The sequence below is a fragment of the Scyliorhinus torazame genome, chromosome 9 (genome assembly GCF_047496885.1).
Source record: "Scyliorhinus torazame isolate Kashiwa2021f chromosome 9, sScyTor2.1, whole genome shotgun sequence".
Classification (NCBI taxonomy): domain Eukaryota; kingdom Metazoa; phylum Chordata; class Chondrichthyes; order Carcharhiniformes; family Scyliorhinidae; genus Scyliorhinus; species Scyliorhinus torazame.
Window position 1 is genome coordinate 229,296,537 of NC_092715.1, and position 21,134 is coordinate 229,317,670.

Here is a 21,134-nt window from a genome sequence, read left to right on the forward strand (position 1 = left end):
GCAGTCCAGTGTCCTCTCTCTATGACACTGCCTTTGGGACTTATTTAAATCTAACTTCAAGCGATTCTCCCAAACGATTTCTAAGTTAATTTGTAGTGGGTTTTTCAAGGTGTTTCCCACCAGCTCTACCGACAGGTTCCCCATTGCTATTCAATCACGTTGAGTCACTTTTTGGGCCCTGGGGAGTTTCTCACCGGTTTAGCCAAAACCTAGAATTTTTTTTAGCACTAGGGAGCTAAACTCAGAGATGGGGCTGCCATTTTGAAAGTGAAAGGGTGCTCCGATCTCTAAGTGAGCTTATGGGTCGTCCCCCCTACCTATGGGCAATATCACCCCCCACACACATGGAACTACCCCACACACCCCAAGTGAAGACACCCTGCTATGGGCTCCCAGGAGGACCCCTTCTTCAGGCCTTCCAAGCCCCCTTCTAGGTCCCCCATCCATCGCCCCTCTCCCCAAAACCTCCCGGAGGCCCCTACTTACCTGCCGTGCACTCCCCCACACTTCAAACCCCCGTCCAACGTCATTTCATGGGCATGGCCCCCCTCGGCCCCTGGGCCTTGGCACTCAGACACCCTTGCACTGTCACCATGGCACCCAGGCAGTGCTCCTGCTGGCTTAGCAATGCCATCCAGGCACCTTGGCAGTACCCCGGTGGCAGTGCCAGGGTGCCATCTGGGCAGTGCCAGGGTGGCCACGTCCCTGGAGGAGTGCCAGGGAGCCAGCCTGCACTTATCCTGACCACCCAGGAGTCTCCGATGGCCTGGAAGAACCCTGGGTGCCGTTCCGCCTGGGCCACGTTTGTGTGGACCAGCACTGATCGGTGCCCGGCTGCAGCCTCCCTGGGGAACCCGAAGAATCGAGGGAGGCAGGTGGATCCCGGGTGAGGTCGTAAGTAGGTTCGGACCTGCCCAGCATGCCTCCTGGGAGGTGCGGAGCCTGTCGGGAGGCTTGATGAAGGGCTTTCCCAGCATTCTCGGCCGCATTGCGCTCAAGCGAGAGCACAACGCAGTCGGAGAATCACGCCCCATGTCTATTTCCAGAGAGATTATTTTGCAGTTCCTGAGGGCCCGATCCTCCGGCCACGCTGCGCTGGAAAAGTAGCTCGCCATGGCGCAGCATGGCCAATGAGAGTCGGGAGATCCTGCTCCCAGCTCGCAACGCCTCGCAAGATTTTTCGCAATCTCGTGAGACGTTGCAAGGAGAATCCCGCCCACTCTTTTAGCAAATCTGCATATTAGAGTGAGGCAGTAATCCTTACTCTAATGTGCAGATTCGCAAAGTACCTGAGGCTTTGGGATTCAACCCCTTTGCCTCAGAGACCTCAAGCGAACGCTGTTTGGTTCTGGTCCCCACAAATGGGGACCAGATGGAGCGGCACTCCTGGGGGTCTCCAAGGGGATTGGAGACCTCCAGCTGCATGCCCTTTTGACAGGGTGGTGCCCTGACACTGCTGGTGCCACCTGGGTACCCTAGACATGCCAGCTTGGCACCCCCGCAGTGCCAGCCTGTAAACCTGGGAGTGCTACCTAGGTGCTAGCCTGACATTGCCTAGATGCCCAGCTGGCACTGCCAGCTAGCAGGGGCATAGCCAGGGTACCATGTTGGCACTGCCAAGGTGCCAAACTGGAATTTTGTGCGCACAAAAAGGTGATTGGGCCGAGGTTGCCCACCGTGGGTGTTGGGGGCTGAGGGGAACCCTCCCGTGTTGCGTTCGGGCTGGGGGGAGGTCAGGGATTTTTTTTGAGGGCCTCGGTGATTGGGACGCCATATGAAAATGAAATGAAAATCACTTATTGTCACAAGTAGGCTTCAAATGAAGTTACTGTGAAAAGCCCCTAGTCGCCACATTCCGGCGCCTGTTCGGGGAGGCTGGTACGGGAATATTTTAAAATGGCATCCCGATCTCTCGATACAACAGGGAGTTCTGGCTAGTGGGAGAACCCCATTGTAAAAACAGGGTAATGTGCGGCCTTGGCCATGCATTGCCCCTTTAGGTCCCTCATTCAACAGGAGTAGGAGAATGTAGCTTCAAACTGTCCTGGCAGATTTAACTGGTTCAGGCCCAGTGAGGGTCTGCTGCAGCGGACCAGGAGGTTCGTCGGTCCCCAATATTTCTGATTGATCACCCTTTTCCAGAACAGTTCTGATGAAAGGTCATTGATCTGAAATGTTAAAATCTATCAACCTCTGTTTTAAATTTTTCAATTAATCCAACATCCGTTTGGGAGCAAAGTTCTAGATTTCTACTGCCCTTTGTGAATAAAAAGTAATTTCTGATATCACTTCCAAAAGACCAAAGTTTCTAATTTTCAGATTATGTCTTTTAGTTTTGAACTTGCCCACCAGAGGAATTAAATGCTTTGTATTTTCCCTTGGAATTAATTTATCGCTTTATATATCCTGAAAAGATCACCCCTCAAACACCGGCTCTTGGAAAGAGCACCCTACCCAAGCCCACACTTCCACCTTATCCCCATAACCCAGTAACCCCACCCAACACCAAGGGCAATTTTGAACACTAAGGGCAATTTATCATGGCCAATCCACCTAACCTGCACATCTTTGGATTGTGGGAGGAAACCGGAGCACCCGGAGGAAACCCACGCACACACTGGGAGGATGTGCAGACTCCGCACAGACAGTGACCCAAGCCGGAATCGAACCTGGGACCCTGGAGCTGTGAAGCAATTGTGCTATCCACAATGCTACCGTGCTGCCCCACGTCGATCAGGTCGCCCCTCAATCTTCTCTGCTCCAGCGAAAACAACCCAACCATTAAGAAAATATTACAATTTATCTTTCTTTGATCTAAACTGTGTAAACTCACACTTTCCTTACAGTGAATTCTATTTGCTACAGCTTTTCTCTATCACTTTAACTGTTTGTAACGTTGTGCTCTCATCTACATAACTTACTGTGCCCGCTAACTCAATGTCATCTTGAAAATCTGTGTGGAGAGTTTTCTGTTTTCTCATCAAAGTAATTTAGTGTATAAAATCTTGGGCACCAATACAGATCACTGGGGAATACAACCAGCCAAATTCCACCAATGAGAGAATGTTACCTCCCAACTATGGCTGGGATTTTCTGGTCCCGCCCACTGCCAGGATCTTCCGCTCCCACTGCAGCGGGAATCTCAGCCCATGTCTCAACGTTAGCTCAAATTCCACATCCTCTCTACTGCAGAATCTTATGTGAGCCTATATAGATTGATACCTGTTAGTGAATTCCTCAGAAAAATGCATTTCAATTGGCCAGAAATGACCAACCCTTGACAAAACTCTTGTGATTTCTTAGTTCAACTCATCCTTGTTCATGTGTTTAGTCTCGAGTGATAAATTCTAGTAACCTCCTCACAACTGATTTAACCTGATAGGTCTATAGTTACCTACTTTCCCCCTCCTCCTCTTAAATAGTGCAGTAAGAAGTCTTACAACACCAGGTTAAAGTTCTTCACTTAAATAGTGAAGAGACCTTTGACACTTTTCTATCCAGAAATACAGTAGCGTGTTCTCTGAGTGAAATTTGACGGTGGTTTGCTTTTCAAATATGTTGCCATTAGAGTTTGATAAATTGTTTTAACATTGTTCACAATTTGCTGATTGCTTCTTCTCTTCCTGTTTAGTATCATGGATTAATACCACTGAAAGTTGAGGATGAAAACACTCCCTCAATGTCCAATAAAAGAGCAAAAATACTGGTTACCAGCCATGGTCAGCAGTATTTTCCAGATAAAACAGAGCTTCCTCAGACTGCCAAAGTAATGACAGTGCCAGCGTCACAGCATATTCCTGGAAAACAGGTTGGATTTTAGGAAAAATAGGAATGGCAGCAATTCCTTCTTTCCTTCCTATTACCAGTGCTTCATGCTACAATTGTTGCTTTCTTTCTTGATTAGTAAATGCTCTGATTGACACAGTTTTATCTATGCTTTGGAATGGGTTTGTTAAACGCAGCCAAAGGGTTATCCGCAACCTTTGAAATTGACCCCTGCACATCACAATCTAGAGACACAATCTACCCGATTGGGAACAAAGTCCCATAGCGCGTGATTAGACGGGTGTTTCACAGTGCTTTGAGTGCTGAGAAGCACCACTCTATCTGACATCCGTCTGGAGTGCTTGGGGGCCTCAGTGGGGAATGCACGGCCGAGGACATACTTAGTTCTGTTCCCTGCACTGAGGAGCTCCACTGACCGGAACTCCTCAGTTTGATTTGATTTGATTTTGATTTGATTTATTGTCACATGTACATTGAAAAGTGTTTTTCTGCGGCCGAGGGAGCGTACACAGTACATACATCATAGACAAAAGAATAAAAGTATGGGAGACTTTAACTTTCCAAATATTGACTGGAAAAGATATAGTTCGAGTACATTAGATGGGTCGTTTTTTGTACAGTGTGTGCAGGAGGGTTTCCTGACACAATATGTTGACAGGCCAACAAGAGGCGAGGCCACGTTGGATTTGGTTTTGGGTAATGAACCAGGCCAGGTGTTGGATTTGGAGGTAGGAGAGCACTTTGGGGACAGTGACCACAATTAGGTGACGTTTACGTTAATGATGGAAAGGGATAAGTATACACCGCAGGGCAAGAGTTATAGCTGGGGGAAGGGCAATTATCATGCCATTAGACGTGACTTGGGGGGGATAAGGTGGAGAAGTAGGCTGCAAGTGTTGGGCACACTGGATAATTGGAGCTTGTTCAAGGATCAGCTACTGCGTGTTCTTGATAAGTATGTACCGGTCAGGCAGGGAGGAAGGCGTCGAGCGAGGGAACCGTGGTTTACCAAAGAAGTGGAATCTCTTGTTAAGAGGAAGAAGGAGGCCTATGTGAAGATGAGGTGTGAAGTTTCAGTTGGGGCGATGGATAGTTACAAGGTAGCGAGGAAGGATCTAAAGAGAGCTAAGACGAGCAAGGAGGGGAGATGAGAAGTATATGGCAGGTAGGACCAAGGAGAACCCAAAAGCTTTCTATAGGTATGTCAGGAATAAGCGAATGACTAGGGAAAGAGTAGGACCAGTCTAGGACAGGGATGGGAAGTTGTGTGTGGAGTCTGAAAGGATAGGCGAGATACTAAATGAATATTTTTCGTCAGTATTCACTCAGGAAAAAGATAATGTTGTGGAGGAGAATGCTGAGACCCAGGCTATTAGAATAGATGGCATTGAGGTACTTAGGGAAGAGGTGTTGGCAATTCTGGACAGGCTGAAAATAGATAAGTCCCCGGGTCCTGCTGGGATTTATCCTAGGATTCTCTGGGAGGCCAGGGAAGAGATTGCTGGACCTTTGGCTTTGATTTCTATGTCATCATTGGCTACAGGAATAGTGCCAGAGGACTGGAGGATAGCAAATGTGGTCCCTTTGTTCAAAAAGGGGAGCAGAGACAACCCCGGCAACTATAGACCGGTGAGCCTCACGTCTGTAGTGGGTAAAGTCTTGGAGGGGATTATAAGAGACCAGATTTATAATCATCTAGATAGGAATAATATGATCAGGGATAGTCAGCATGGCTTTGTGAAGGGTAGGTCATGCCTCACAAACCTTATCGAGTTCTTTGAGAAGGTGACTGAACAGGTAGACGAGGGTAGAGAAGTTGATGTGGTGTATATGGATTTCAGCAAAGCGTTTGATAAGGTTCCCCACGGTAGGCTATTGCAGAAAATACGGAGGCTGGGGATTGAGGGTGATTTAGAGATGTGGATCAGAAATTGGCTAGCTGAAAGAAGACAGAGGGTGGTGGTTGATGGGAAATGTTCAGAATGGAGTTCAGTTACAAGTGGAGTACCACAAGGATCTGTTTTGGGGCCGTTGCTGTTTGTCATTTTTATCAATGACCTAGAGGAAGGCGCAGAAGGGTGGGTGAGTAAATTTGCAGACAATACTAAAGTCGGTGGTGTTGTCGATAGTATGGAAGGATGTAGCAGGTTACAGAGGGATATAGATAAGCTGCAGAGCTGGGCTGAGAGGTGGCAAATGGAGTTTAATGTAGAGAAGTGTGAGGTGATTCACTTTGGAAGGAATAATAGGAATGCGGAATATTTGGCTAATGGTAAAGTTCTTGGAAGTGTGGATGAGCAGAGGGATCTAGGTGTCCATGTACATAGATCCCTGAAAGTTGCCACCCAGGTTGATAGGGTTGTGAAGAAGGCCTATGGAGTGTTGGCCTTTATTGGCAATAAAGGGATTGAGTTCCGGAGGGATTGAGTTCCGGAGTCAGGAGGTCATGTTGCAGCTGTAGAGAACTCTGGTACGGCCACATTTGGAGTATTGCGTACAGTTCTGGTCACCGCATTATAGGAAGGACGTGGAGGCTTTGGAGCGGGTGCAGAGGAGATTTACCAGGATGTTGCCTGGTATGGAGGGAAAATCTTATGAGGAAAGGCTGATGGACTTGAGGTTGTTTTCGTTGGAGAGAAGAAGGTTACGAGGAGACTTAATAGAGGCATACAAAATGATCAGGGGGTTAGATAGAGTGGACAGTGAGAGCCTTCTCCCGCGGATGGAAATGGCTGGCACGAGGGGACATAGCTTTAAACTGAGGGGTAATAGATATAGGACAGAGGTCAGAGGTAGGTTCATTACGCAAAGAGTAGTGAGGCCGTGGAATGCCCTACCTGCTCCAGTGGTGAACTCGCCAACATTGAGGGCATTTAAAAGTTTATTGGATAAACATATGGATGATAATGGCATAGTGTAGGTTAGATAGCTTTTGTTTCGGTGCAACATCGTGGGCCGAAGGGCCTGTACTGTGCTGTATCGTTCTATGTTCTAATAATCAACAAAGAACATTGACAAATGGTACATCAACAAACAATGATTGGCTACAGTGCGGAACAAGGGGCCAAACAAAGCATATACATGAGCAAGAGTACCATAGGGTATCGTGAATAATGTTCTTACAGGGAACAGATCAGTCCGAGGGGGAGTCGTTGAGGAGTCTTGTAGCTGTGGGGAAGAAGCTGTTCCTATGTCTGGATATGCGAGTCTTCAGACTTCTGTACCTTCTGCCTAATGAAAGGGTCTGGATGAAGGCAATACTTGGGTGGGAGGAGTCTCTGATAATACTGCCTGCCTTCCTGAGGCAGCGAGAGGTGTAGACAGAATCAATGTGGGGGTGGCAAGCTTGTGTGATGCGTTGGGCTGAGTTCACCACACTCTGCAGTTTTTTGCGATCTTGGACCGAGCAGTTGCCATACTGTGCTGTGATGCAGCCGGATAGGATGCTCTCTATCGTACATCTGTAAAAGTTTGTGACAGGCGATGCAGAAATGCCAAATTTCTTTAGCTTCCATAGAAAGTAGAGATGTTGTTGGGCTTTCTTGAGTGTTGCATCAATGTGTGTGGACCAGAACAGTGTAGAGAGAGCTCAGGACGCCCCTCCCACACCTCTCCACACTCGCCCAGGGGAGCCCCCCTACCCCCCACTGCATATTGTCCCCAATTCCCCCCACACACTGATGCACTATCAATTACGACGAGAGTAGAGTGTAATCGAGGCTTTATTACGCAGAGATGTGTAGCCTCCTGCAGCTGCTGCCGAAATGGCTGCAGCTCAGTGAGCACACACATTTATACTCCGCCTACTGGGCGGAAACAGCAGGCAGGGATCTACCCACGTACCTGTAGTGCAGGAGCCTTACCGTATTACATCTCGTATAAAGAACAAAGAACAAAGAAATGTACAGCACAGGAACAGGCCCTTCGGCCCTCCAAGCCCGTGCCGGCCATGCTGCCCTTCTAAACTAAAATCTTCTACACTTCCTGGGTCCGTATCCCTCTATTCCCATCCTATTCATGTATTTGTCAAGATGCCCCTTAAATGTCACTATCGTCCCTGCTTCCACCACCTCCTCCGGCAGCGAGTTCCAGGCACCCACTACCCTCTGTGTAAAAAAAACTTGCCTCGTACATCTCCTCTAAACCTTCCCCTTTCCTCCTTAAACCTATGCCCCCTAGTAATTGACCCCTACCATGTGATATATACAACAGTGGTGACTACCACATTCACCCCCTGTTAAAAGGAGTCCAGCGGGGTGGTGGAAAACTAATTTCATGCATTTTAAGGTTAACATTTTGGGGAAAGTTCACAAATTCAGCCGATCGGGTGCCGTGATCCTCCGTTGTGAGCGCCGCAGTCCCGGTGGCGATGCAGGCGTCGGCTCGGTCGCCGGTGACTCCGAGAGCGTGTCGACCTCATCTTCATCCCCGGGTGGGTCCAAGGGGAGGACAGATTGTCCTGGAGCGGGGGCTGTGGTGAGGTGCGCTGGGGGTAGGAAGGGTGGCGCTGGGAGGGGTGGGGGGGGGGGGGAACCAGCTGGTGCCAGGTCCCTGAGGGAGACTGGGTCTTGGTGGCCGTCGGGGTGCGCCACGTAGGCGTACTGCGGGTTTGCTTGGAGTAGCTGTACCCTCTCGACCAACTGGTCTGCCTTGTGGAGCCGCACGTGCTTGCGGAGGAGAACGGGTCCTGGAGCTGCCAGCCACGTCGGGAGCGAAACCCCGGAGGTGGACTTCCTGGGGAAGGCAAAGAGACGTTCATGGGGGTTTCGTTAGTCGCAGTGCACAGGAGCGACCGAATGGAGTGAAGTGCGTCGGGGAGGACCTCCTGCCAGCGGGAGGCCGGGAGACTTCTGAACTGTAGGGCCAGTTGGACGGCCTTCCAGATCGTCCCATTCTCCCGCTCCACCTGTCCGTTTCCCCGGGGGTTGGAGCTGGTCGTCCTGCTCGAGACAATGCCCCTGTTGAGCAGGTACTCGTCGCTCATAAAGGAGGATCCCCTGTCGCTGTGGATGGAGGCGGGGAAACCGGTCAGAGCGAAGATGGTGTTGAGTGCGCTGATGACGGTGGCAAATGTCATATCGGGGCATGGGACGGCGAAGGGGAATCTGGAGTATTCGTCGACCACGTTAAGGAAGTACGTGTTTTGGTCGGTGGAGGGGCCCTTTGAAATCCATGCTGAGGCGTTCAAAGGGGCGGGAGGCCTTCACTAGATGCGCAAGGTCTGGCCGGTGGAAGTGTGGTTTGCACTCCGCGTAGACCTGGCAGTCTCTGGTGATAGCCCTGACCTCCTCAATGGAGTAGGGCAGATTGCAGGCCTTTATGAAGTGAAAGAACCGGGTGACCCCTGGGTGACAGATAGCGTCGTGTAGGGTCCGGAGTCAGTCCACTTGTGCGCTGGCACATGTACCTAGGGGTAGGGCATTTCGGCAGCAGCTGCAGTAGGCTACACACTTACCGTATTACATCTCGTATGTGATATATACAACAGTGCAGACTACCACACACACATTGGCCCTGACCCCCCCCATCGAAGACCGGCCCCAACCATCCCCCCACCCCCCACCCATCGAATGGCAACCAGCCAATCCCAGATTGCCTGGGTCTCTTCCCCCCCCCCCCGTCCCATCCACCCCCAAATACGGGGGTGACCTGAGCCATCCTCCCCAGGGATCCCTGTAATATGTGGTCCCCCGCTCACTGGGACCCCAAATGAGGTGGACCCCCACAGGACCCCTGTAAGAGGAGGACCCACAGATCCTCCACACACACAGACCCTGCCCCCCCACACAAAGCCCCCCCCCCCCCCATTTAGAAAAGTGATCCCTATCTGGAAACTGGAGAGCAGTCAAGCAGGGGCAGTGGGAAACATATTCGCTGTAATACTTACCCTGCAGCCCCACATGTCCATTTCTTGAAGGAGAACAGCTCTGCCTGCATTTGGTTCCCACACATCCACTATTTGCAAGCCATTCAAAGCTTTTGAATAGTGGTCTGTAGTTGACAGCTGTTACAAACCATCTGCAACTTTGATCCATTCATATCCTTTCGCACTTCAGTGGAGTGGCCGAAGTGGTGAAACCCCAATATTTGTAACCATTGACCACAGCAAAGAGAGGAAAGTGCAGTGAAACCACATGCTTGAGTGATTGGAATGTACCTGGTGCACTTACATATCTTGCTGAGATTGCTGCAAGATTTTGAAGGGAGCAGAATCTTAGAGGAAGATACAGGTTGTCAATATTTCCCGTCTCCTGTTGTCACTCATGGAGTATGGGTTTCCTAGCTGGAGTTCGTTAAAGACTATCATAAAAGCTGGCCCAAAGCAGGGTTGGTGTGGTTAGTTCTTCCAGCAAGGACTGACGTGAGACTGTTTAACTGCCATAAAAGAATATTGTTTTTAGTTAAATAAACCTTTGTTACACTACTGCTGGCTTCCTCGAGTTACTCAACGAATGGCAAGGACAAAAGGAAACTGCGGACTCACTTGTGGAACTGCCTAACTGCCCATTTGATTACTGTGGTAGTCACCACTGTTGTATTATTTTGTCTATACTGCACTACATACGAGGGTATTACGGTAAGGCCCCTGTACTACAGGTACGGGAGTAGATCCCTGCCTGCTGGCTGCGCCCAGTAGGCGGAGTATAAATGTGTGTGCTCTCCGAACTGCAGCCATTTCGGCAGCAGCTGTAGGACGCCACACATCTCTGTGTAATAAAGCCTCGATTACTCTCATCTCGTCGTAATTGATAGTGCATCACGGAGATTTTACAAAGATGGATCTCTGCATCGAGCTGGTTCGCCTGCAGCTGCATCCTCAAGCAGACAACGCCAAAATGGACTTTGCACATTGGCTAGCTTGCTTTGAAGCATACATCGGATCTGCGACAGACCCAATCCCAGAAGCACAGAAGCTCCAGATTGTGTACACACGGCTGAGCTCCGATGTCTTTCCCCTCATCCAGGATGCGCCTACCTACGCAGAGGCCATGGCGCTACTGAAGGATAACTACACTCAGCAGACCAACAAGATCTACGCCAGGCACCTCCTGTCCACGTGGCACCAATTTCCCGGTGAGTCTGGAAGATTTCTGGCGTGCCCTGCTCGCCCTGGTGAGAGACTGTGATTGCCAGGCCGTTTTGGCCACGGGACATTCTAACCTGCTAATGAGAGACGCGTTCATTACAGGCATAGGGTCGGCCTACATCCGCCAGCGCCTCTTAGAAGGGGCTGCGCTTGACCTCACGGCGACCAAGAAACTAGCGCTCACAGTCGCCTCTGACAACGTACAGGCGTATGCCCCCGACCACACGGCCCACCCCTCCAGGGCATCGTGGACCCAGCCAGCGGCCACGCCATCGTGGACCCCATCAGCCAACACTGCCTGCACCGCGCGGCAGACGACCAACCCTGGGGGACCCAAGTGCTACTTCTGCGGACAAACAAAACATCCCGGTAGCGCGGAGCACACTCTGCAAAGCCTGCGGCAAGAAAGAACATTTTTCTGCAGTGTGCCAGGCCCCCTCAATCGCCACTATTGTCCCTGCACCCCCGCGCAGGTGAGGCCAGTGGGCGCCGCCATCTTCCTCGCCTCAGACCACGTGCGGCCCATTTTGCCTGCCCCAGGACACGTCCGCTATCTTCCCTGCCTCAGGACCCCTGCCTGTCGGGCACCTCATCGGGCCGTTCATCGCCTGCAACCGCCGCCGACCAGCCGCGTATAGCCTCCGTCACGATCGACCAGTCCCGACCGCACAACCTCATGACCGCGTCGACAAAGGTGAAGGTCGACGGGCATGAGATATCCTGCCTTCTGCACTCCGTGAGCACTGAGAGCTTCATCCACCCCGATATGGTAAGGCGCTGCTCCCTTGCGGTACACCCCATTAACCAAAGAATCTCCCTGGCCTCCAGATCCAACTCCGTGGCGATCCGGGGGTACTGCATCGCCACCCTCACCATCCAGGGCGTAGAGTTCAGCGGCTTCCGGCTCTATGTCCTCCCCGACCTCTGCGCTGCCTTGCTACTCGGCCTGGACTTCCAGTGCAACCTCCAGAGCCTAACCCTGAAATTTGGCAGGCCCCTACCACCCCTAACTGTATGTGGCCTCAGGACCCTTAAGGTCGACCCGCCTTCTCTGTTTGCAAACCTCACCCCGAATTGCAAACCCGTTGCCACCAGGAGCAGACGGTACAGCACCCAGGACAGGACCTTCATCATGTCTGAGGTCCAGCGGCTGCTGCGGGAAGGTATCATCGAGGCCAGCAACAGCCCCTGGAGAGCCCAAGTGGTGTGGTGAAAACGGGGGAGAAAAACAGGATGGTCGTTGACTACAGTCAGACCATCAATCGGTACACGCAGCCTGACGCGTACCCCCTCCCACGCATATCTGATATGGTCAATCAGATTGCACAGTACCGGGTCTTCTCGACAGTGGACCTGAAATATGCCTTCCACCAGCTCCCCATTCGCAAGGCAGACCGCCCGTACACCGCTTTTGAAGCAGACGGTCACCTTTACCAATTCCTTAGGGTTCCCTTCGGCGTCACTAACGGGTTCTCGGTCTTCCAACGGGAGATGGACCGAATGGTTGACCGGTACGGACTGCGGGCCACTTTTCCGTACCTAGATAACAGCACCATCTGCGGCCACAACCAGCAGTACCACGACGCAAACCTTTCCAAATTTCTCCACACCGCCCAACTCATCAACCTAACCTACAACAAGAAGTGTGTGTTCAGCACGAACCGATCAGCCATCCTCGGCTATGTGGTTCAGAACGGAGTTCTAGGCCCGACCCCGATCGCATGCGCCCCCTCATGGATCTCTCCCTTCCCCACTGCCCCAATGCCCTCAAACGATGCCTGGGGTTCTTTTCGTACAAGGCCCGCCCACTCATCCACTCCACCCGTTTCCCACTGACGGCCGAGGCTCACCAGGCCTTCAACCGTATCAAGGCCGACATCACCAAGGCCGCGATGCACGCGGTCGACGAGACAATCCCCTTCCAAGTCGAGAGCGATGCATCAGACGTCGCTGTGGCCGCCAACCTCAACCAGGCAGGCAGGCCCGTGGCATTCTTTTCCCGCACCCTCCATGCCTCCGAAATTCGGCACTCCTCCATCGAAAAGGAGCCCCAAGCTATCGCTGAACCTGTGCGGCACTGGAGGCATTACCTGGCCGGCAGGAGATTCACTCTCCTCACAGATCAACGGTCAGGTGACTTCATGTTTAACAACACACAGCGGGGTAAGATCAAAAATGATAAGATCTTGCGGTGGAGGATCGAGCTCTCCAACTTTAATTACGAGATTTTAAAAGAACAAAGAGAACAAAGAAAAGTACAGCACAGGAACAGGCCCTTCAGCCCTCCAAACCCGTGCCGACCATGCTGCCCGTCTAAACTACAATCTTCTACACTTCCTGGGTCCATATCCCTCTATTCCCATCCTATTCATGTATTTGTCAAGATGCCCGTTAAATGTCACCATTGTCCCTTCTTCCACCACCTCCTCCGGCAGCGAGTTCCAGGCACCCACTACCCTATTTTGTATATCCCCGGTAAGCTAAACGAGCGTCCCGATGCCCTGTTCCGAGGTACATGTGCCAGCGCACAAGTGGACCCTGCACTACGATCTCTGTCACCCAGGGGTCACCCGCTTTTATCACTTCATTAAGGCCCGCAATCTGCCCTACTCCATCGAGGAAATCAGGACTGTCACCAGAGACTGCCAGGTCTGCGCGGAGTGTAAATCGCACTCCTACCGGCCAGACTGCGCGCAACTGGTGAAGGCCTCCCGCCGCTTTGAACTCCTCAGCGTGGATTTCAAAGGGCCCCTCCCCTCCACCGGCCGCAACACGTATTTTCTCAATGTGGTCGACGAATATTCCAGATTCCCCTTCGCCATCCCATGCCCCGATATGAGGTCTGCCACCGTCATCAAAGCGCTCAACACCATCTTCGCTCTGTTCGGTTTCCCCGCCTTCGTCCACAGCGACCGGGGATCCTCATTTATGAGCGATGAGCTGCGCCAATACCTGCTCAACAGGGGCATTGCCTCGAGCAGGACGACCAACTACAATCCCCGGGGAAACGGGCAGGTGGAGCGGGAGAATGGGACGGTCTGGAAGGCCGTCCAACTGGCCCTACAGTTCAGAAATCTCCCGGCCTCCCGCTGGCAGGAGGTCCTCCCCGACGCCCTTCACTCCATTCGGTCGCTCCTGTGCACTGCGACTAACGAAACCCCCACGAACGTCTCTTTGCCTTCCCCAGGAAGACCACCTCCGGGGTTTCGCTCCCAACACGGCTGGCAGCTCCAGGACCCATTCTCCTCCGCAAGCACGTGCGGCTCCACAAGGCGGACCCGTTGGTTGAGAGGGTACAGCTACTCCACGCAAACCTGCAGTACGCCTACGTAGCGTACCCCGACGGCTGCCAAGACACAGTCTCCCTCAGGGACCTGGCACCAGCTGGGTCCTCACACACACCCCCCTCCTCTGCCCCGGCGCCTCCCTCCCGCCCCCCCCAGCGCACCCCACCACAGCCCCCGCTCCAGGACAATCCGCCCTCCCCTTGATCCCACCTGGGGATGAAGAGGATGTCGACACGCTCCCTGAGACTCCAACGACCGAGCCGACGCCTGACTCGCCACCAGCATTGCGGCGCTCTCAACGGCGGATCAAGGCGCCCGATCGTCTAAATTTGTAACCTTCTCTGTAATTTTAATGACAACCTGTATGTAAATAGTTTTTCACCACCCCCGCTGGACTCCTTTTTAACAGGGGGTGAATGTGGTAGTCACCACTGTTGTATTACATTGTATATACTGCACTACATACAAGCATATTACGGTAAGGCCCCTGTACTACAGGTACGGGGGTAGATCCCTGCCTGCTGGCTCCGCCCAGTAGGCGGACTATAAATGTGTGTGCTTTCCGAACTGAAGTCATTTCGGCAGCAGCTGTAGGAGGCCACACATCTCGTTGTAATTGATAGTGCATCAATTACTATCTCGGAGCATGTAGACATAAAAGTGCAGGATGCCATTGTTCGTGAAGCTGGAAGCCAGACCTGGCAGACTGGAGCCATTATGCTGAAATCAGGAGATATTTCTTCCCAGCTAATGGGACTTTGGGGGAAGGCCCCATCAGAAAGTCATCCTCCTTATTGCCTGCTGGGACCCGACTTTTGGGATCATAAAAGGTCTGACTTACCCAGCCGCACCAGACTCCAAATTATTTTACGAGCAGATCACTTTGGTAACTGAACATTATGACCCTAAACCTTCCGTGATCATGCAACAATATAGGTTTAATACAGCAGTTATTATCAAACACGTGGTCGCAACCTCTGGGTGGGTTGCGGGCGGGTATTGGGCGGATCGCGGGACCATGCACCGTAGTGTTCCCGATCGCAGGGACATACACCACGGCGTTCCTGATTGCGGAAAGTAGTGCCCAATGGCATGACCGGTTTTTAAAATCCCGGCCACAACCGGCTTTCAGAATGACGACCGCTCTACACATACCTGCCCCCTCAGCAGTGCGCAGGTCCAGAGCCCAGAAGTGCAGAATGCCTACTCCTGACATCAGCGCGCTGACCCAGGAGCAGATTTTATATTTTTGTTCATGGGAAGTGGACATATCAGACTGTGGCAGCATTTATTCCCCATCCCCAATTGCCCTTGACAGGCAGTTACGGGTTAACCACATTGCTGCGGGTCTGGAATCACATGTAAGCCAAACCAGGTAAGGATGACAGATCTCCTTCCCTAAAGGACATGAGAGAACCAGATGGGTTTTTATGACAATTGACAATGGGGTGGCACGGTAGCCTTGTGGATAGCACAATTGCTTCACAGCTCCAGGTTCGATTCCAGCTTGGGTCACTGTCTGTGCGGAGTGTGCACATCCTCCTCGTGTGTGCGTGGGTTTCCTCCGGGTGCTCCAGTTTCCTCCCACAGTCCAAAGATGTGCAGGTTAGGTAGATTGGCCATGGTAAATTGCCCTTAGTGTCCAAAATTGCCCTTAGTGTTGGGTGGGGTTACTGGGTTATTGGGATAGGGTGGCGGTGTTGACCTTGGGTAGGTGCTCTTTCCAAGAGCCGGTGCAGACTCGATGGGCCGAATGGCCTCCTTCTGCACTGTAAACTCTATGATAATTTCTTGATCAGCATTAGACTTTTAATTCCAGCTTTTTATTGAATTTTATTGAAGGATAAACGTGGTCCTAGAGTGAATGTGCTAAATTGGGGGAAGGCTAATTATAACAATATTAGGCGGGAACTGAAGAACCTACATTGGGGGCGGATGTTTGAGGGTAAATCAACATCTGACATGTGGGAGGCTTTCAAATGTCAGTTGAAAGGAATTCAGGACCGGCATGTTCCTGTGAGGAAGAAAAATAAATATGGCAAATTTCGGGAACCTTGGATGACGAGAGATGTTATAGGTCTCGTCAAAAAGAAAAAGGAGGCATTTGTCAGGGCTAGAAGGCTGGGAACAGACAAAGCCTGTGTGGAATATAAGGAAAGTAGGAAGGAACTTAAGCGAGAAGTCAGGAGAGCTAAATGGGGTCACGAAAAATCATTGGCAAATAGGGTTAAGGAAAATCCCAAGACTTTTTACACATACAGAAAAAGCAAGAGAGTAGCCAGGAAAAGGGTTGGCCCACTGAAGGACAGGGAAGGGAATCTAGGTGTGGAGCCAGAGGAAATGGGCGAGGTACGAAATGAATACTTTGCATCAGTTTTCACCAAAGAGAAGGAATTGGTGGATGTTGAGTCTGGAGAAGGATGTGTAGATAGCCTGGGTCACATTGAGATCTAAAAAGACGAGGTGTTGGACGTCTTGAAAAATATTAAGGTGGATATGTCCCCAGGGCCTGATGGGATCTACCCCAGAATACTGAAGGAGGCAAGAGAGGACATTGTTGAGGCCTTGACAGAAATCTTTGGATCCTCACTGTCTTCAGGTGATGTCCCGGAGGACTGGAGAATAGCCAATGTTGTTTCTTTGTTTAAGAAAGGCAGCAAGGATAATCCAGGGAACTACAGGCCGGTGAGCCTTACGTCAGTGGTAGGGAAATTACTGGAGAGAATTCTTTGAGACAGGATCTATTCCCATTTGGAAGCAAGTGGACGTATTAGCGAGAGGCAGCACGGTTTTGTGAACAGGAGGTCATGTCTCACTTACTTGATAGTGTTTTCCGAGGAGGTCACAAAGATGGTTGATGCAGGTAGGGCAGTGGATGTTGTCTATATGGACTTCAGTAAGGCCTTTGACAAGGTCCCTCATGGCAGATTGGTACAAAAGGTGAAGTCACACGGGATCAGAGGTGAGCTGGCATGATGGATACAGAACTGGCTAGGTCATAGAAGGCAGAGAGTAGCAATGGAATGATGCTTTTCTGATTGGAGGGCTGTGATTAGTGGTGTTCGGCAGGGATCAGTGCTGGGACCTTTGCTGTTCGTAGTATATATAAATGATTTGGAAGAAAATCTAACTGGTCTGATTGCAGGCGACACAAAGGTTGGTGGAATTGCGGATAGTGATGAGGACAGTCAGAGGATACAGCAGGATTTAGATTGTTTGGCGACTTGGGCGGAGAGATGGCAGATGGAGTTTAATCCAGGCAAATGTGAGGTAATGCATTTTGAAAGGTCTAATACAGGTAGGGAATATACAGTGAATGGTAGAACCCTCAAGAGTATTGACAGTCAGAGAGATCTAGGTGTAAGAACAAAGAACAAAGAAAAATTACAGCACAGGAACAGGCCCTTCGGCCCTGCAAGCCTGCGCCGATCCAGATCCTCTATCTAAAACTGTCGCCTATTTTTAAGGATCTGTATCCCTCTGCTCCCTGCCCATTCATGTATCTGTCTAGATACATCTTAAATGACGCTATCGTGCCTGCCTCTACCACCTCCGCCAGCAATGCGTTCCAGGCACCCACCACCCTCTGCGTAAAGAACTTTCCACGCATATCTCCCTTAAACTTTTCCCCTCTCATCTTGAACTCGTGACCCCTAGTAATTGAGTCCCCCACTCTGGGGAAAAAGCTTTTTGCTGTCCACCCTGTCTATACCTCTCATGATTTTGTAGACTTCAATGAGGTCCCCCCTCAACCTCCATCTTTCTAATGAAAATAATCCTAATCTACTCAACCTCTCTTCATAGCTAGCGCCCTCCATACCAGGCAACATCCTGGTGAACCTCCTCTGCACCTTCTCCAAAGCATCCACATCCTTTTGGTAATGTGGTGACCAGAACTGTACGCAGTATTCCAAATGTGGCCGAACCAAAGTCTTATACAACTGTAACATGACCTGCCAACTCTTGTACTCAATACCCCTTCCGATGAAGGAAAGCATGCCGTATTCCTCCTTGACCACTCTATCCACCTGCGCAGCCACCTTCAGGGTACAATGGACCTGAACACCCAGATCTCTCTGTACATCAATTTTCCCCAGGGCTTTTTCATTTACCATATAGTTCGCTCTTGAATTGGATCTTCCAAAATGCATCACCTCGCATTTGCCCGGATTGAACTCCATCTGCCATTTCTCCGCCCATCTCTCCAATCTATCTATTTTCTGCTGTATTCTCTGACAGTCCCCTTCACTATCTGCTATTCCAACAATCTTAGTGTCATCTGCAAACTTGCTAATCAGACCACCTATACCTTCCTCCAGTTCATTTATGTATATCACAAACAACAGTGGTCCCAGCACGGCTCCCTGTGGAACACCATTGGTCACAGTTCTCCATTTTGAGAAACTCCCTTCCACTACTACTCTCTGTCTCCTGTTGCCCAGCCAGTTCTTTATCCATCTAGGTAGTACACCCTGGACCCCATGAGACTTCACTTGCTCCATCAGCCTAACATGGGGAACCTTATCAAATACCTTTCTGAAGTCCATGTATATGACATCTACAGCTCTTCCCTCATCAATCAACTTTGTCGCTTCCTCAAAGAATTCTATTAAGTTGGTAAGACATGACCTTCCCTGCACAAAACCATGTTGCCTATCACTGATAAGCCCATTTTCTTCCAAATGGGAATAGATCCTATCCCTCAGTATCTTCTCCAGCAGGTTCCCTGCCACTGACGTCAGGCTCACCAGTCTATAATTATCTGGATTATCCCTGCTACCCTTCTTAAACAAGGGGACAACATTAGCAATTCTCCAGTCCTCCGGTATCTCACCCATGTTCAAGGATGCTGCAAAGATATCTGTTAAGGCCCCAGCTATTTCCTCTCTCACTTCCCTCAGTAACCTGGGATAGGTCCCATCCGGACATGGGGACTTGTCCACCTTAATGCCTTTTAGAATACCCAACACATCCTCCCTCCTTATGCCAACTTGACCTAGAGTAATCAAACATCTATCCCAAATCTCAACATCCGTCATGTGCCTCTCCTCGGTGAATACCGATGTGAAGTACTTGTTAAGAATCTCACCCATTTTCTCTGACTCCGCACATAACTTTCCTCCTTTGTCCTTGAGTGGGCCAACCCTTTCTCTAGTTACCCTCTTGCTCCTTATATATGAATAAAAGGCTTTGGGATTTTCCTTAACCGTGTTTGCGAAAGATATTTCATGACCCCCTCATAGCTCTCTTGATTCATCATTTCAGATTGGTCCCACATTCCCGATATTCTTCAAAAGCTTTGTCTTTCTTCAGTCGCCTAGACCTTATGTATGCTTCCTTTTTCCTCTTAACTAGTCTCATAATTTCACCTGTCATCCATGGTTCCCTAATCTTGCCATTTCTATCCCTCATTTTCACAGGGGCATGTCTGTCCTGCACTCTAATCAACCTCTCTTTAAAAGCCTCCCACATATCAAATGTGGATTTACCTTCAAACAGCTGCTCCCAATCCACATACCCTAGCTCCTGCCAAATTTTGGTATCGTTGGCCTTCCCCCAATTTAGCACTCTTCCTTTAGGACCACTCTCGTCTTTGTCCATGAGTATTCTAAAACTTATGGAATTGTGATCACTATTCCCAAAATAATCCCCAACTGAAACTTCAACCACCTGGCCGGGCTCATTCCCCAGCACCGGGTCCAGTATGGCCCCTTCCCGAGTTGGGCTATTTACATATTGCTCTAGAAAACCCTCCTGGATGCTCCTTACAAATTCTTCTCCATCTAGACCTCTGACACTAAGTGTATCCCAGTCAATGTTGGGAAAATTAAAATCTCCTATCACCACCACCCTGTTGCTCCTACATCTTTCTATAATCTGTTTACATATTTGTACCTCTATCATACGCTCACTGTTGGGGGGTCTGTAGTACAGCCCCAACATTGTTACCGCACCCTTCCTATTTCTGAGCTCTGCCCATATCGCGTCACTGCTCAAGTCCTCCATAGTGCCCTCCTTCAGCACAGCTGTGATATCCTCTTTGACCAGTAATGCAACTCCTCCACCCCTTTTACCTCCGTCTCTATCCCGCCTGAAGCATCAATATCCTGGGATATTTAGTTGCCAATCATGCCCTTCCCTCAACCAAGTCTCAGTAATAGCAATAACATTGTACTCCCAGGTACTAATCCAAGCCCTAAGTTCATCTGCCTTACCTACTACACTTCTTGCATTAAAACAAATGCACCTCAGACCACCAGTCCCTTTGCATTTATCATCTGCTCCCTGCCTACTCTTCTCCTCAGTCACGCTGACTTCATGATCTAGTTCCTTACAGGCTTTAGTTACTACCTCCTTACTGGCCACTAACCTCCTCATTTGGTTCCCATCACCCTGCCACATTAGTTTAAACCCTCCCCAACAGCGTTAGCAAAAGCACCCCGAAGGACATTGATTCCAGTCCGTCCCAGGTGTAGACCGTCCAATTTGTATAGTCCCATCTCCCCCAGAACCGGTCCCAATGTCCCAAAAATCTGAACCCCTCCCTTCTGCACCATCTCTCAAGCCATACATTCATCCTGCCTATTCTTTCATTTCTACTCTGACTACCACGTGGCACTGGTAGCAATCCTGAGATTACTACCTCTGAGGTCCGACTTTTTAACTTGGCTCCTAACTCCCTAAATTCTGCTTGTCGGACCTCATCCCGTTTTTTACCTATATCATTGGTGCCTATAAGCACCACGACAACTGGCTGTTCACCCTCCCCCTTCAGAATGTTCTGCAGCCGATCTGAGACATCCCTGACCCGTGCACCTGGGAGGCAACATACCATTCGGAAGTCTCGTTTTCGACCATAGAAGCGCCTATCTACTCCCCTTACAAATGAATCCCCTATGTCTTTCGCCCTTCCACTCTTTTTTCCAGCCTTCTGTACAGCAGAGCCAGCCACAGTGCCATGAACCTGGCTACTG

The 21,134-nt window shown here is 50.4% G+C and overlaps 1 protein-coding gene across 6 annotated transcripts in view; it reads left to right on the forward strand.

The window, feature by feature from the left end:
* frem1a (Fras1 related extracellular matrix 1a) overlaps window positions 1-21,134 on the forward strand; it is a 765,391-nt gene that overhangs the window by 733,318 nt on the left and 10,939 nt on the right. For all 6 annotated transcript variants that reach the window (XM_072517132.1, XM_072517134.1, XM_072517130.1 and 3 more), the window contains one exon: window positions 3,632-3,808. In XM_072517132.1, the coding sequence (XP_072373233.1) occupies window positions 3,632-3,808 (177 nt within the window). The remainder of the gene's footprint in view (window positions 1-3,631; window positions 3,809-21,134) is intronic.